The 15,792-nt window shown below is 49.9% G+C and overlaps 1 protein-coding gene across 1 annotated transcript in view; it reads left to right on the top strand.

The window, feature by feature from the left end:
• Positions 1-628: 628 nt before the first annotated feature.
• Positions 629-15,792, top strand: part of NWD1 (NACHT and WD repeat domain containing 1) — a 28,417-nt gene continuing 13,253 nt past the window's right edge. Inside the window, exons 1-11 of the mRNA XM_074977982.1 lie at positions 629-712; positions 1,586-1,702; positions 3,569-3,917; positions 4,142-5,420; positions 11,160-11,363; positions 11,522-11,681; positions 12,063-12,180; positions 12,561-12,725; positions 13,265-13,462; positions 14,813-14,935; positions 15,379-15,578. Coding sequence (XP_074834083.1) covers positions 629-712; positions 1,586-1,702; positions 3,569-3,917; positions 4,142-5,420; positions 11,160-11,363; positions 11,522-11,681; positions 12,063-12,180; positions 12,561-12,725; positions 13,265-13,462; positions 14,813-14,935; positions 15,379-15,578 — 2,997 coding nt within the window. The remainder of the gene's footprint in view (positions 713-1,585; positions 1,703-3,568; positions 3,918-4,141; positions 5,421-11,159; positions 11,364-11,521; positions 11,682-12,062; positions 12,181-12,560; positions 12,726-13,264; positions 13,463-14,812; positions 14,936-15,378; positions 15,579-15,792) is intronic.

Below are 15,792 nucleotides of genomic sequence, written 5' to 3'. Positions count from 1 at the left end.
TTACTGAGTCCTTTATTCTTCTAGCGAGATGGCCAACAGAGGAGCTGATCAGTCCCAGATGTGAGTGGGATTTAACAATATGAAATGCATTTGGAGGGAGAGGAAATGCATTTCCCTGGATCAAGGCTGCTGTGTGGTTCTTGACAGAACGAAGCTACCTTGAAGTCTATTCTTGCTCAGCTTGCATTTAAAACAAACAAACAAATACATAAAATAAACAACATCCACACCATGTTTCTCAGCCTTATGAAGAAAAAGTTTAAAATATGACTTCATGTAACCAATGCCATAATGTGTGCCTGAGTCTGCACACAGCAGGAAACGATAATGCTGATTGTCACACAGTACTCTAATGAGGAGAGTATGAAGTCCAGCTAGATTAGACAGATGTTCATCTGAACAGGGTTTTTAAATCTGAAACCCTAGTGCTGATGAGTAGGCTGATTAACAACTAGATTCCTAACTTTTGCTATGGTGCTGCACAAATCCTTCATTTGGTGATCATCTATTCTGTTCATTCCCTGTGAAGCAACTGGCATTGGCCACTGTCAGAAGACAGGGTACTGGGCTAGATGAACCATTAGTATGACCCAGTATGACCACTGTACTTACTTATTTTCTTGCAGACATGGCTACAGAAAGAGAAACTCTGCTTGAAGCAGCATACCCTGAGATCCAGGCCTTCTGTCAGAAGCACAGGTTAATGTTTGAGGTAAGCTATTTGCCGCAGCACAGATTATTGCTGATGCTTTCTGGCCTGCCTGCAGCCCATCAAAGTATAAAAAAACAAAACATCAATCATGTAGCACTTTAAAGACTAACAAAATGATTTATTAGGTGATTCTGTTAGTCTTTAAAGTGCTACATGACTGCTGTTTTGTTTTGTTAAAATACAGATTAACATGGCTACCTCTTTGTTACTATTTCCCATCAAAGTATGTGAGATGTGGGCAAAAAGTGATCCACACCTTACAAATGCTCCCTGACTTCCCAGCCTCCCTAAAGGCTGAGGAGCTTCCAGAAAGGGCTGTTTTGGCCTATTGGTTCTCACATCACATCCTAGCTCCCAGCTCAGTTGGAGAAGTTATTCTGTGCTCTCTCTACACCGATAAACAGCTGTTCTGTTTTCCACCACAGAGACAGATGCACTTCAGGAATAGCTGAAATTATCCCAGTATGTATCATCTGTGCAGAACTTTTGGCATCAAAGAGGTTATTGCAAAGCTGGGGATCATTATTCTTTTACCCCATAATGAGGCAATATATGAATATTGTAACAAACATCCCCCAGATTAACAAGTTTCCTTGACCTGAACAAAACTTTGAGTCACATGCCAGGCTGTCTATGGTTCAGATTCCCAAATTTGTACCTACTTATAAATACCCCTGGAAATAAATTACATGTCTCTATGTCTCCCCCAAGTTTCTAGTCAACAAGTCACAGGGGCCTGATTGATTTCAGCATCATGAAATTAAAATGATGGGGAAGTTTTGTCTCTTTATATCACTGCCATTTCCTGATACTGTGAATTATTCTCCCTGTGCTCACTGTGAAGCATCCCTGTGATTTTTTGCTGTTCTGCAGGTAATTGACCTGAGATGGGGTGTTTGTGACATTATTGACATTGATCACATGAGCACACAACTCTGTCTGGAAGAGATTGAATGCTGTCAAAAACTGTCAGTGGGTCCCACTTTTATTGTAAGTACAAAAGGTGCATGCTCAGATACACTCCAAGGAAGATGTGGGGCTGGCCTCACACAGCCATAACTTACTGAGCTCATGGGGAGTTCCAGGAGTATTTTTAGCAACACAGAGAAATGATCAGGGTGCTTGTCATTACCTGTGCGGGGACGGAGGGAGGAGAAGGCTTCAAAAGTATTTCATCAGGTAGCAGGAGAGGGAAATTTCAGCAACCAGTTGAGGTTTGACCTTCAAAGTATACACATGGCACATGTCAATGCCAGCACCGAAGACACTGACTGTTCAGGATAGCAGAACTACAGCACTGGAGAAAGGGGCTGTGGGGCAGAAGACTGTGCATACTGGAGAAGCAGCCAGAGCTAGGAGTCAGACAGAATAAGAGGTGAGTGTGTAGTGCCATCTATCACTCCAAGGCTACGTCTACACTAGCCAAAAACTTTGAAATGGCCGTGCAAATGGCCATTTCAAAGTTTACTAATGAAGCGCTGAAATACATATTCAGCACCTCATTAGCATGCGGGTGGCCGCAGCACTTCGAAATTGACACAACTCATCCAGACAGGGCTCCTTTTCAAAAGGACCCCAGCTACTTCGAAGTCCCTTTATTCCCCTCTGCTCACAGGAATAAGGGGACTTCAAAGTTGCCGGGGTCCTTTTGAAAAAGAGCCCCGTCTGGATGAGCCGCGTGACAGCGAGCCGCATCAATTTTGAAGTGCCCCAGCTGCCCGCATCCTAATGAGGCACTGAATATGTATTTCAGCACTTCATTAGTAAACTTCGAAATGGCCATTTCAAAGTTTTTGGCTAGTGTAGACACGGCTCAAGAGCTCTATCTCCTGCTTAGCACCTGAGAGTCTGGGTGACATTCACTGGAAAAGTAAACAGTCCAGAAAAAATCTTCACAGGAAAGCATTTGGCAAAGAATAAGAAATATACCCCCACAGCATCCCCCAGTGATAAAGAGTGAACATATCTGATCCACTGCTCTGCCCCACACAAAGGGAGGGAACTGGGGCTCCTCTGACTACTTCCAGGTGTTGAAGGCTGCATGTCCTGGCAATCTCTTTCATGACCTGTTTGCTGCCCCTCCTTCAGGTGCCCTAGCACTGTGGTGACAGGCATAGTATTAAAGATCTGATCAGAACACAATATGAAGGCCTGTCAGACCCCAAAGAGCTGGGGCAACAGTATCAGCCACCTGTTCTGGAGCCACACGCACCTGATTGTTTGGAGTTGATTATAGTTCCGAAAGACAGAAGAAAAGCTGCTGACAGAACAAAAAAAGAGAGTCCTGCACTAGCAAGTGGCCAGTCCTGGTAAGGGGCTGGCCCTGGGGAGGGCCCTGCTGTGGCTAGAGCAGTGTGCAAGTAAATAAGTCGTTAGGCAGTTGTGTAAGATGCATCTGATTTCCCCAAGAGTCTCCTGGCTTCAAAGCCAGCCATGTCTCAGAGAGAGCATCAATTAGAACTTCAGCACCAGGCTACTGTGTGTGCCTCAGAGGAATGTGATCTGCTCTGACAGTTCTGATACTCTCATTAGCTGTTTTAACTTGAATTCTGCAGATGTGGCTAGTGGCAGTCAAGTAATTTCATAACCAAACAGCCATACCCAGACTGCCTCCACAATGGATCTGGCTCCATGAGCCTCAGCTTGAGGCCCAATGCATTAGTCCAGCTATCAGGGCCACAGCTCTGGTCCAGTTCCCCAGCACAGGCCTCGCCCAGCTTCCAGGCATAAGCCCATTCCTGTTTTCAGGAACTTAGGGATTTATTGTTGCATACTGAAGAGTATGAGTTCCCACATTTGCCTGCAGATATTGATGCTGATGAGTATGATGGGCTTTTTCTGGTCCGTCTGCTGCAGGGGCTGCTTGGGAATCACTATGGACAACGAACCCTCCCCCGACTTATTGAAGAGAAGGAGTTTGAAGCCCTGATTGCACAACTGACAGGGTACCCCACAGCCAAACATCTCCTGACATTGTGGTACTGGAAGGATGAGAATGCCATTCCTTCTGTGTACGTCCTGCAGCCATTTACTGACCACCTGCCCTATTGCCGCCCTGCTGCCAGCCAGGCTCAGCACCAGGAAAATGTGAAGGCCTGGAGGAGCATGAAGAGAGACTTGAGCTCAGCACTGCGCCTGGCAGCTCAGGAAGCTGAGAAGCATGGTCTCATCAGCCAGGAACAGAGGCATTGCTATGACAAATCAGGTATGCCCCAACATGAGACAATGGTCAGAGTCAAGCAGGGCTCTCCCCCTGCACCCTGTTTTTTTGTCTTCTTTCTGGCAATCCGGAGAAGATGGGCCTTTAACTCTATTTTGATTGCCCATGGGTGGGTGGGTAGGAGTGTGCTAGGTTGATTTAGGCTGTGGCTTCTCCTCTGCTCTTTCCTGGATGTGAATGTTTTACACAGTTCCCCCCCACTTTTGTAGAAACAGAGTGGGAAACTGAACACTGCCTCCTCAGCACCCAAGAGAACGACTTAGCTGGTTCCATATTCATCAGAGAGGTAGAGGGCCTTGACAGACACCTGCTGGAAGGGACAAGCACTGAGCTGGTGAATACAGAGGAAGATGGCAGACTTGACAATGAAGCCCAACAGCTCCTCCTCAGACTCAAGGCAAAAATTGCAAACCATTCCCCTCAGCTTCTCAAAGTGCACACAGTCCCGTGCAATGCACACGCTGTGAATTCCCAAAACAAGCGACATACCAAGTACCTGAATGAGCTGTGTGAACAGTTCATTACTGCCACCAATCATCACATCCTGAAAAGCCTCCGATACCGAGGGCAGAGCAGTGAAGAGCCAGAAGGGCTTTTGCAGGAGCTGAGCCACCACATGAGGCTGTGCCTGGCCAACTGCAGAATATTCTGTGGGAGACAGGACTTACTGGATAACATTTTTCAAAGCATCCGACAGAATGATGACCATGTTCACACCCCCCTCACTCTCTATGGGCTTCCAGGCTCTGGAAAGACAGCCTTGATGTGCAAACTGTCTGAGCAGGTGCGAACTGTCCTGGGGCAGGAGACTGTGGTTGTAATTCGCCATCTGGGAACATCCCAGCTCAGCTCGGCAATCCACAGTCTACTGAGAGACATTTGCTTACAGGTGTGTTTAGCATTTGGTTTGCCACCTCTTCCTGTCCAGGTTACACAGGCTTGCAGTGATTTAATTCTCTTCTTCCATAACCTCCTCCTCACTGTCTCTCACATTGGCGTGCAGTCACTGGCACTGTTCTTTGACTCTGTGGACCAGCTAAGCCCAGCTGATAGTGCCCACAGACTCTACTGGCTGCCTAAAGACTGTCCACCAAAGGTTCACATAGTTGTCTCCACTTCACCAGCAGAGCATGGGATTCTGGAAACTCTCCAAGAGGCCATGCCTGAGCCCGAGGCTTACTTTGAAGTGGGTCCTTTAACCAGAGAGGAAGGTTGGAAAATGTTGGAGGTGCTGTTGGCATCAGTGAGACGGAAGCTAAGCCCAGCTCAGAAGACTGTTCTCCAGCACAGCTTCCCTGAAGGTGGGCACCCCCAGCTATTGAGGATGGCCTTCAATGAGGCCAAGAAATGGACATCCTACATGCTGCCTTCAGCACTGACAATTGCTGTCACAGCCCAAGAGGCCATGCACCATCTGTGCACGAGACTGGAAAAGCTGCATGGCACAGTGCTGGTGGCACATGTACTGGGCTATATTGCCTCCTCACGGTAAGTACTGTGTGAGCTGTTCACCTCTAGGACCAGATGGCCTAATTGGGTGGGTCCTCAGTTCCCACCCAAGAGTTTATGGGTTGAGTCTGGGGCATGGCTCCAAGAATCTAGTTCCCCCTTTGGCAGGAGAGGGGTTCCCCTGTGGAGGGGCTCCCCACTCCCCTCAGTACCTGGGGGAGGGTCCTGGGCTGTGTCCTCCAGCGACTGACCAGGTGGCAGCTCTGGCCTGGGGCCTCCTGCCTCAGAGCCAGCTCCTGCCTATTGGCTGGTCAGCCCCAAACTGAGCTTGTTTAACCCCTGCCTTGCCTGGCCTCCCTTTCACACTCCTACACCCCCACCCCCCAAGACCCCCACAGGGGTATGCCCCTCCCCCAACTGTGTTCCTTCTCCCCTAGAAAGAAGTCCGCATTTGCGTGATCCTTTCCTGCACGATGCTGGATCTGGAAGGAGAAGGGTTGGAGGGAGAGGTACCACCTCATGATTCTGGGGTTTGTCTCTTTCATCACCTGTAGCCAGCGCAGGGGGGCGTGGTTGATGACGAGGGTAAAGTGTCTGCCCAGAAGGTCGTATCGAAGGGAGTCTATGGCCCATTTGACTCCTAAGGCCTCTTTCTCTATTACTGAGTAGGCCTTCTCCCTTGGGAAGGGTTTATGGCTGACAAAGAATCAGGTGCTCTGCGCCTCCCACAATTTGGGAGAGCATCGCTCCCACCCCAACATCCGAGGCATCCGTCTGTAGCAGGAACTCCTTCGAGAAGTCGGGGCTGTACAGGACTGGTTCTTGGCAGAGTTGGGCCTTTGGGGCCTGGAAAGCTTCCTTACAAGCTGGGATCCATGGGACGCAGTTGGGAACCTCTTTCTTGAAGAGGTCGGTAAGAGGGGCAGTGATGGAGGAGAAGCCCGGGATGAAGTGGCAGTAATACCCTGCTAACCCCAGGAACTGGTGTACCTGTCTTTTCGAGGATGGAGGGGCATACTGCTGGAGGGCTTGGACCTTCCCCACTACGGAGCATACCATGCCCTTCTCCAAGATGTACCCTAAGTAGGTGGTCTCATCCCTTCCGAGGCGGCATTTTGCTGGGTTCTCTGTCAGTCCTGCTTCTTGGAGGGACTGCAATACGGCAGACACATGTTGTAGGTGGGTCTGCCAATCACAGCTACAGATCACTATATTGTCCAAATATGCTGCAGTGTATTGGCTATGGGGAAGTAGAAGCCGATCCATTAGGTGCTGGAACATAGATGGGGGACCATGCAGCCCACAGGGCATGGTCCAGAACTGGAGGAGCCCAAAGGGAGTGGAGAAAGCCATCTTCTCCTTGGGCTCAGGCGTGAGGGGGATTTGCCAATAGCCCTTTGTTAAGTTGAGGGTAGTGATGTATTCAGCTTCCCCAAGCCGATCAAGCAACTCATCTACCCCGGGCATGGGCAGGCATCAAATTTGGATTGACTTCCGGAAGTTGATGCAAAACCGGGTGCTCCCATCCAGCTTGGGGACTAGGACTATCTGGCTTTTCCATTCGCTGAAAGATTTCTCAATTACCCCCAGCGCTAACATCAACTGCAGTTCTTGCTTTACCACCTCTCTCAACTTTTGGGGAAGGGGTCCAGACATTTCTCAGACCTTAACCCTGGGATCGGTGTGGATATGGTGGACAGCCAGGTGAGCTCGACTGGGTTTCATTGAAAAGACTGAGGAAGAGTCAGCAACTAACTTCTGGGCGTGAAGTCTCTGCTCCGGGGTAAGGATGGGCCCAATCTCTACCTCCCCAGGGTCTGCCACCTCAGCTGCCTGGGGCCCCAGTTCAGGGTCTAGCAGGTAGTAGGTGATTAGTAGCCCTTCCTGGGCCTTCCAGGGTTTTAAGAGGTTTACATAGTAGATCTGCCACCCCTTATGCTTATCCGGCTGGTCTGCCTCATAGTTCACTGGGCCTACTCGCCGGATGATCTCGTAAGGGCTGTGCCAGGGGGCGAGGAGCTTAGAGTCAGTACTTGGTAATAGCAGTAGCACTCAATGCCCCGGCTGAAACTTGCGGAGTCTTGCTTGTTTGTTGTAAGTTGCCTCCTGGGCCTTCTGAGCTCGGAGGAGGTTCTCTTGGGCAAACGTACCTAGAGTTTCAAGCCTCTCCCATTTGTTGAGCACATATTGCACCACATTATTACTTTGGGAGGGCTGTTCCTTCCACATCTCTCTCAATAGGTGCAGACTCCCCGTGGCTGCCTCCCATACAGGAGTTCAAAGGGTGAAAACCCTGAGGAGGCCTGGGGCACCTCCTGAACTGCAAACATGAGGGCAGGGAGGAGCTGTTCCCAGTGACGTGCATCTGTCAGAACAAATTTGCAGAGCATTGCCTTCAAAGTCCGATTGAAGCTTTCTACTAGTCCATCGATCTGGGGGTGGTAGATGGACGTTCGGAGGGTCTTGATCTTTAGCAGCCGGCAAAGTTGTTGCACCATTTGGGACATAAAGTTTGTCCCTTGATCCGTTAGGATCTCCCATCAGCCCCCGACCCAAGCAAAGATGTTCATGAGCTCAGTTGCCCCCCTCTTGGCACTCATGGAGCATAGCGGCACGGCCTTCCGGGTACCGAGTTGCATAATCAACAACGAGGATGAACCGGTATCCAGTGGCACTCTTCTCCAGGGGGCCAACTATATCAACACCAATCCACTCGAAGGGTATACTTACAAGTGGGAGGGGAACTAATGGGGCCTTCTCCGTGGGCCTTCTCCACGGCGGTGAGCTGGCACTCTGGGCAAGAGACACAGAAGTCTGCAACCTCTCTGTGGATGCCAAGCCAAAAGAAGCAGGCCAGGATTCAGGGCCAGTGTCTTGCCTCTCCTCAGGTGTCCCCCCATGGGGATGGCGTGGGCAAGCCGCATGACCTCTCTCTGATATGGTTGGGGGACCAGGAGCTGATGGTGGACTTCTCCTGTCTGTGGGTCCTTCTCTACGTGGTAGAGACGGTCTCCCTGGATTTCAAAATGGGGGAACTGTCCAGCTGGATGGGCTCCGGTGGCCTCCCTATTCACTGCTACCACCTGATCGTATGCTCGGCTCAGTGTCTCATCCGCCCGCTGCTCCTGCATAAAGTCCGAGGGCCGTGCGAGGACTGCAGATTCAGGCAGTGGGGGTGACTCCCTCTCCAGCTGATGGGGGCTCGGGTCCACCTGGGCTAGGGCTGGTCCCTGGGAAGTCTCTTCCCCTGGGTCCACCACTTCTCCTACTCCAGCCAGATTTGCAGTCGCTACCTTCCCTGTGCTCAATGGCTGGGATTGCAGTTCCCTAGCTGAAGGCTTCCCAAGTCCTGCTAGTAGTTCATGAATACGTCCCCAGTCTCTACCCAGTATTACCGGATAGGCAAGAGCTGGGGCCAGGCTGACCATGGCTGGTTCTTCGTGCCTTCCCACCCGTAGGGTCACCTGGGTGCAGGGGTAGGCCTTGACATCCCCATGGACACACTGCAGCCTGATGGTGCCTTGGGGAGGTCCGACATCAGGCACAAGTGCTTGCTGGACCAGGGTCTGGACACACCCTGAGTTGATCAGCCCAATTGCCTCTGTCCCATCGAGAAACACAGGGATGGTCAGCTTGGCAGGGCCTTGGGAGTGCATCCATGTTTGCGGGGTCCAGAGCTTCCCAAAGTTGCACTCCATGTATGGGCAGTCTCGGGACCAGTGCCCACTGCCCCCACGTGTGAAGCAGGAGTCCTGTTCCAGGCTGGCATTCGGGGGGGGTCTCCTCGAGGGGCCCGCGGCAGGGATGGATGTGGAACCGGATCTCCATGTTGGGGCATGAGTGGGGTCACTGTTACCTTGTCCAAGAGGTGGCTGGGTTCCCTAGGGAGGAGGTGGCAGGTTGATTCAGGGCCCAGGGGTTGAAGTCCAGGGTTAGCCCAGTAACTCCGAGTCTTTTGGGGCCCAGGAAGGAACGGCAGGCGCCATGGCCCACCCTGGCCTTGTGACTCCTGGCCCCCCTCTGTCCCTCATGCCGGGGTACCTCTGGCTGACCTGGGGCTGACAGAGGGAGTCATCCCCAGGGACTTGGCTGCTAGATAATTCTTCATCAACTGGATGGCTGTCGTCATATCCTCCGGACAGTTCTTCATCACCCACTCCCTTCCCCCAGAGGGCAGAATCTCTGTGAACTGTTCAAGCAGGATCTGCTTGACTATCTGCGCCCCAGACTTTGTTTCGGGCTTCAACCACCTCCAGCAGGCATCCTGCAGCTTCTGGGCAATGTGGCAGGCTGGGTTCCAGGCGCCCATACTTCCCCACGGAAATGCTGGCAGAAAGTCTCTTCTGAGACATCCAGAGCATCCAGGATTGCTGCCTCGACCTGGGTATAGTCCTGAGCAGCTACAGCGTCCAGTGCCCGATAGGCAGTTTGAGCAACCCCTGTCAAGTAAGGTGCCAAGATGGCTGCCCATTGCCCTCGGGCCAACTGGGCTACAGTGGCCATCCGCTGAAATGTCTCCAAGAATGCTTCTGGGTCATCTTCTGGGCCCACCTTTGTGAGTTTGATTGGTGCTGGTGCTGGCGCTGGCAGCCCATCCAGGGTTCGGGATTGTATCAGGGAAGTTACCTGCAGCATCAGCTGTTGCTGGTGAGTTGCTAATTCCCCAATTAGTTGCTGCTGCTGGTGAGCCATCTGTTGGAGCAGCTGCTGCTGTTGCTGCTGCTGCTGGCCGGGCTGTTGCTCCACCATCCACTTCAGCAGGGGCTCCATTGCTTCAGTGGTTCACACTTGCTGGGTCTGTGGCTGGCACAGTGGGACAGCCCTTCCGCAGGGCCGGGCTATGCTCACATTCTCGACCACATGTGAGTGGTTCACCTCTGGGACCGGATGGCCTAGTAGCTAGGCGCCCCCTGGCCAGGGCCTGTTGGGTGGGTCCTTGGCTTCCACCCGAGAGTCTATGGGTTGAGTCTGGGGTGTGGTCCCGAGAATCTAGTTCCCTCTTTGGTGGGAGAGGGGTTCCCCTGGGGGGGGCTCCCCACTCCCCTCAGTACCTGAGGGAGGGTCCTGGGCTGCGTCCTCTGAAGGCTGACCAGGCAGCAGCTCTGGCGTGGGGCCTCCTGCCTCAGAGCCAGCTTCTGCCTCTTGACTGGTCAGCCCCAAACCGAGGTGGCTTCCCTCCTTTTATACCCCTCCAAGCCTGACACTGGCCACAGGTGAACCAGGGTGCGGCTGATTGAGCTAACAGGCCTTGTTTAATCCCTGCCTTGCCTGGCCTCCCTCTCACACTCCTACATAGTGCCACACACCCTTTTGGAGCATCTTGCACCATTTGACTGCTCCTTTTGCCTGGGGGAATCTCAATGACTAAACACAGCTGCAGGCAACAGCAGCTTCCTACTTCTCCAGGCTGTGAATGTGCTTTTGGGAAGTACAACCTCCCTTCTCTTACCTGCCACACTGGCTCAGTCTGGCAGGTAGGTAATTGATCTCCAGTGTTCCTCCAGGCTTTGAGCTCTCCACTAAGCCTGCCTAGTGGAGATTAGGGAGGGTGAACAGGCTGTGCACATCTTTCTTGCCCAGAGCTGGACTCCCTCTGAACAGCAGCTCAATGGATTTCTGGTGTGGGGCCAACTGGAGAATGCAGAGATGAATGAGTGAGTGAGTGAGAATGCTTGTGTGTAAGGAATAAAGACACTGCTCACCCTCCCTCTTTGGAGACTAATGTACACAGTGGGGAAGAGAGGACTAATCTCTCCTGCTCTGTCATTCCCAAACCAGGAATGGGCTCTCAGATGCTGAGCTGAAGGACATTTTGTCCCTTGACAATGAGATTCTCTGTGAGATTTACCAGCACTGCCCTCCTCCATGTAAAACCATCCTGCGATTTCCTCCTCTGCTGTGGGCACGACTGCGCCATGACATTGGAGAGTGCTTGGAAGAGAGGCAGGCAGATGGCTTTGCACTTCTTGGCCTGGCTCACAGGTACAGTAGGAACACAAGATGAGTAGGCATAAACTCCTGTATGTGGGATGGCTCCCTACGTCAGCTCAACTGTCCTTTGCCAACAATGCTAAGGCTCACTGGAACCCCAGTCCCTGGAGTCCCTTCTCAGCGTCTCTTCTACGTCTTTTCTCTTGCAGACAGTTTACTGAAGTGGTGCAGAATCGCTATTTACCAGTCCAAGACCAAACCAAGCGTCACTTGCTCCTGGCAGATTTCTTCAGGGGGACTTGGAGCAGGGGCAGGAAGAAGTCCCTTACACTTCCACTTCTTGGCAAACCTCTGAATGTTGACAGAAAGGTGAGGCACCTCAGCAAGCACTCTTGGTGGTTCCAGGTTCTGGTCCAAGGTCCTCCATACCCCATTGCAGGGCAGGGAATGGGAACAGAGGGCACTGAGAATTAGGGCAGAATATTTGTGGGTGGCTTTTATTGTATCAGCACCACTTTGTCCATTGCTGGTAACCCCACATAACAGGGAATTGGCTTGTACCAGTTTTCCTGATGGCTCTGCTGTGCTCTTGATGCAATATTGCTGCAGCTAGCATGTCACTAAGGCTGTGGCATGGAAGTCACACCATGAGTTGATAATACCACAGCACTGGAGCATTATTGAAATTAATCCACTATCTGTATCTCACCTGGGTTCTCCCTCATCACCTCCTGCTTCTCCTTTTCCCAGGTAGCACCTCAGCCACTTTGGTTCTCTGATACCATTGCAAATCAGAGGAAGCTGAGTGAACTACCTTTTCACTTACTCGGTGCTGGGAGAATTGAGGATCTAATGCAAGATGTGCTTGGTAAGGGCCGGGGACAATGTTCAACAGTGAACATGCTTCACTTCTGCATGCAAGGGAGGCGCACAATTCACGTAACAGTTCTCTGTTGAAAGCACTAGCAGCTGCCAACAGCATCAAAAATGAGACTGAGAGGGAAAGTTGTGAAAAAGGACAATAGATTCTCTTCACAAATTGTCACCCCTTGACACTTCAGAATCCCTATAATCCATAATCCAGTCACGTAGAAAAACATAAACCCATGGTCCTGCTCTTCCCGAAGTTTAAGAAGAGATAGGAGTGTGGCTTCCCCACTATCACCAGGAGCACGACACCTGACCTGCAAGTTTTTTTCTTGTGCCCAGTGTTCACTGCTCTGATGGTCAGTACTCTTTTTTCTGCAGGGAATATGAACTGGATCATCTGCAAAATTGTTGCCACTGGAATTCAGGGCATTACCAATGACTTTGCCATGTGCAATGAGCGTATTAACTGCCCAGAGCTACGCCTTGTGCAAGACACCTTTCTCCTTTTAAAACCAGCACTTGCCTTTATAGATGGTAATATAGGTAAGAGTCACTTCCTGCCCATAAGGCAGCTAGACATAGGTTCATCTGCTTTGTGGAAGGGTTGGAATCTTTGCTTGCCTAGAGGACGTTTCTTCCCGAGCAATTATTACTAATGATTAAATCATTCCTTGGTCATTTATGGGTCTCTGAGGAAGAACCTGCAATTTCTTTCCAACAAGCATTTTGTTTATTAGATCAGAGCAGTTCACTCCATATCCAGAAGGCCCTTCACACCCCCTTCACTATTTGTGTTGACTAGCCACTTGGAACCCCTGGCAGTGTTACCACTGATTAGAGAGATTCATACAATTCACACCATGCTCCCAATGGAAATTCTCTAACACCCAGTTAAATACATCCAAGTTTTTATACTGCTCCCATCCCTGCCATATCTGAGTACCTAGCCAGGGAAGGGCAAACTCACACCTGTTCATTATAAGCTGGTGGTCTGCACAGTGCATTCCATATTAAATGACTGCAATGGCCATTCACACTTATGCTAGGAGCGTTTTTAAAATTTCTTTTCTTTTGCTTCTTAGAAGTGAGTATTATATACACTGAGGTGCTGGCCAGGCTGCATGTTTTCATGCTTTCCTATCCTGATCTAATTGGAAAGCTGTGCCAGCAGTGTCTGAACTGGCTCAATGTCTGTCCCCATCCTGTTCTCGTCCCACTGAGTGGATTCCTCCAGCCACCTGGTGGGCCTCTTAAGATGACGAAGACTGCATTTCTAAAAGGTAAGAAAGCCTTTGCTCAGGGCAAGGGAGCTGACAGAAACCAATCTCCTTAATGAGACCAGAAGCATAGGGACTACACGTGAGGAGATGGCCCACTCCCTGTGAATCTCTTTGTCCTACAGCTTCTCTGACATTTGCTATGTGGTGCCTGGGAAACAGGGTGGGATTTCCAAGGCCTTCCTGAGCAAGTTTGTTTGCTTTAGCAATTTGTGATTTTCTGTAACCTAGCTGGCAGGATTGTGCAAATTGCTAACACCAGGGCACAAAAAGGGAACCTTGAAAGCTGCTATAAGAAACTCTGACTGGCACTTTAGAGTTCAGACTTACCTGTAAGGTAATTGGAGATACACATACACACCTCCTAAAACCAAAGGGGACCTTAAGAGGTCATCTAGTCCAGTCCCCTGCCCTTTCAGTAAGACCAAGCAATGTTCCTGACATCTATTTACCCCAATCCCTAAATAGCCTCCTCAAGGATTGAGCTCACAGCCCTAGGTTTAGCAGGCCAATGCACAAACCACTGAGCTATCTCCATGAACACCTGATATTGGGCATCTGGACCCTGACCTGCTTCTGAGTATAGGGATCAGCAATGGCCTCAGTTCCTGGGGGAGTAAACTAGCAATGTTGTAAATTCTGGATATTATACTTCTCCCTATAGGCACAGGTAAATATTGCACCACAAAGGGGACTCAGCCAAGGTCCCCTTTGAGCTCATTCCAGTATGCTTATGTTACCATGAGGTTTACTGATATATGATTTAATTGTTTCTAGTTATTAATTCCACCTAGTGATTTCTGAATAATTGGCACAGTGCACTAATGCACCAGCTCACTACAGCCTAGTGAGCCTAGGTATCTTAGCCTAGGCACAAAATCTGCTTGCTCACCCCTTCCCAAGATGAAGATGATAAAGCTCATAGACTGTTTGCCCAAAAGAAAGTGAATATCCCTGTAAAAACAGGATTTTGCTAGGTTGCATTATTGTGTATATAATGAGATGGGACACTTTCTTTATTTCCTCTGTCTGTAACACAGAGGAATCGTATGGTCCACCTGTTAATTTTGTCTTTCCTGCTGAATTTAGCACCATTTCCATTTGTGACTGCTTTTACTGCACCAAAGGAAACATGTCACTTAGTGGTATTCACAATATAAACAAACACAGAGCCACAAGTGTTTGCGGGAACCTATACTAGCCTGGTTGGTCTCTTATAACGTAACTCTCAAAGTCAGTAAGAGACTTGCTGCTATCACAGGTAGGAAAGGACACTACAGCAGCAGTTCTCTAGTTGTATCCTCTCTTACTGCTGTGTCTGCAGACTCCCTTTCTATGCATGTCTAATTGCAGGTGTGACAGTGCTGGAGCTCAGTTCTGATCACAGGTTGCTGGTGGCAGGCTCCCAGGATGGCACAATGGTTGTGTGGATCATGGAGGATATTGAGGTTATGCATACCTTGATTGGGCACTCTGGTGAGCCTTTTAAAGGGGGCATGGTTCTCGACTTCTTATACTATACAGAGAGCTTCTGTGTGGTGGCAACACACAGACCTTGAAGATGAAGCTGCGCCAAACATATTTTAGGTCTAAACTGTGCCATTCCATGTAGCATCCCTTAAACAGATTAAGTGATTGCCCATAATTAAAGTGATTTTAGAATGTGGCAACTGAGAGCTATTTAATGGATTGAAACCACCCCCTCTAACATTGCTGTAGAATGCCATTAAGTCCCCATTGACCCTCACTGGGGAATTTTTCTCACTGCATTACAAGGACATTAACTGTCTGTGTCCAGTCATTCCCGAGTTATAAGCAGAGCAGACATTTCTCAGTTTATGTTATTTGTGCACTCTTCCAAGTTTTGAAAGTATGGGGAGTCCCCTGTTAAGCTAATGTTTCTCTTTGCTGTATTGTAGCTGAGGTGAAGTGTGTGAAAGTGTTTGGAAAAGGGACTTGTGCTGTCTCAGCTGCCATGGATTACACTCTGCGCATCTGGAATTTAGTTTCTGGCAGAGAGAAATTTTCCATTCTGGACAATAAGTCTGGAGAGCAGCATCTCTATCAGCTTCACGTGGATGAAAGAAACAGGATTGTGTATTCAGCATCAGGTGCAAAGGTATGGAACTGACAACCATCCCAAAATGCAAAGTCCACAGAGATGACAAGAGTCTGAACAGAAACCACAAGAAGTTACAAACCAGGGAGTCATGGAGCACAGAGATGGAAACAGGTGCTAAGAACTAGGGGTGTGGGGTATGTGGCAGAACCCCTGGCTTCAAGTGGTTTCTGTCATATACAAGGTTTACAGCTTTGTTCAATGGCTTTCAGCA

The sequence above is a fragment of the Carettochelys insculpta genome, chromosome 27 (genome assembly GCF_033958435.1).
Source record: "Carettochelys insculpta isolate YL-2023 chromosome 27, ASM3395843v1, whole genome shotgun sequence".
Taxonomy (NCBI): Eukaryota; Metazoa; Chordata; order Testudines; family Carettochelyidae; genus Carettochelys; species Carettochelys insculpta.
Note: the sequence above shows the minus strand (reverse complement) of the source record. Positions and strands in the feature narration are given on the sequence as shown.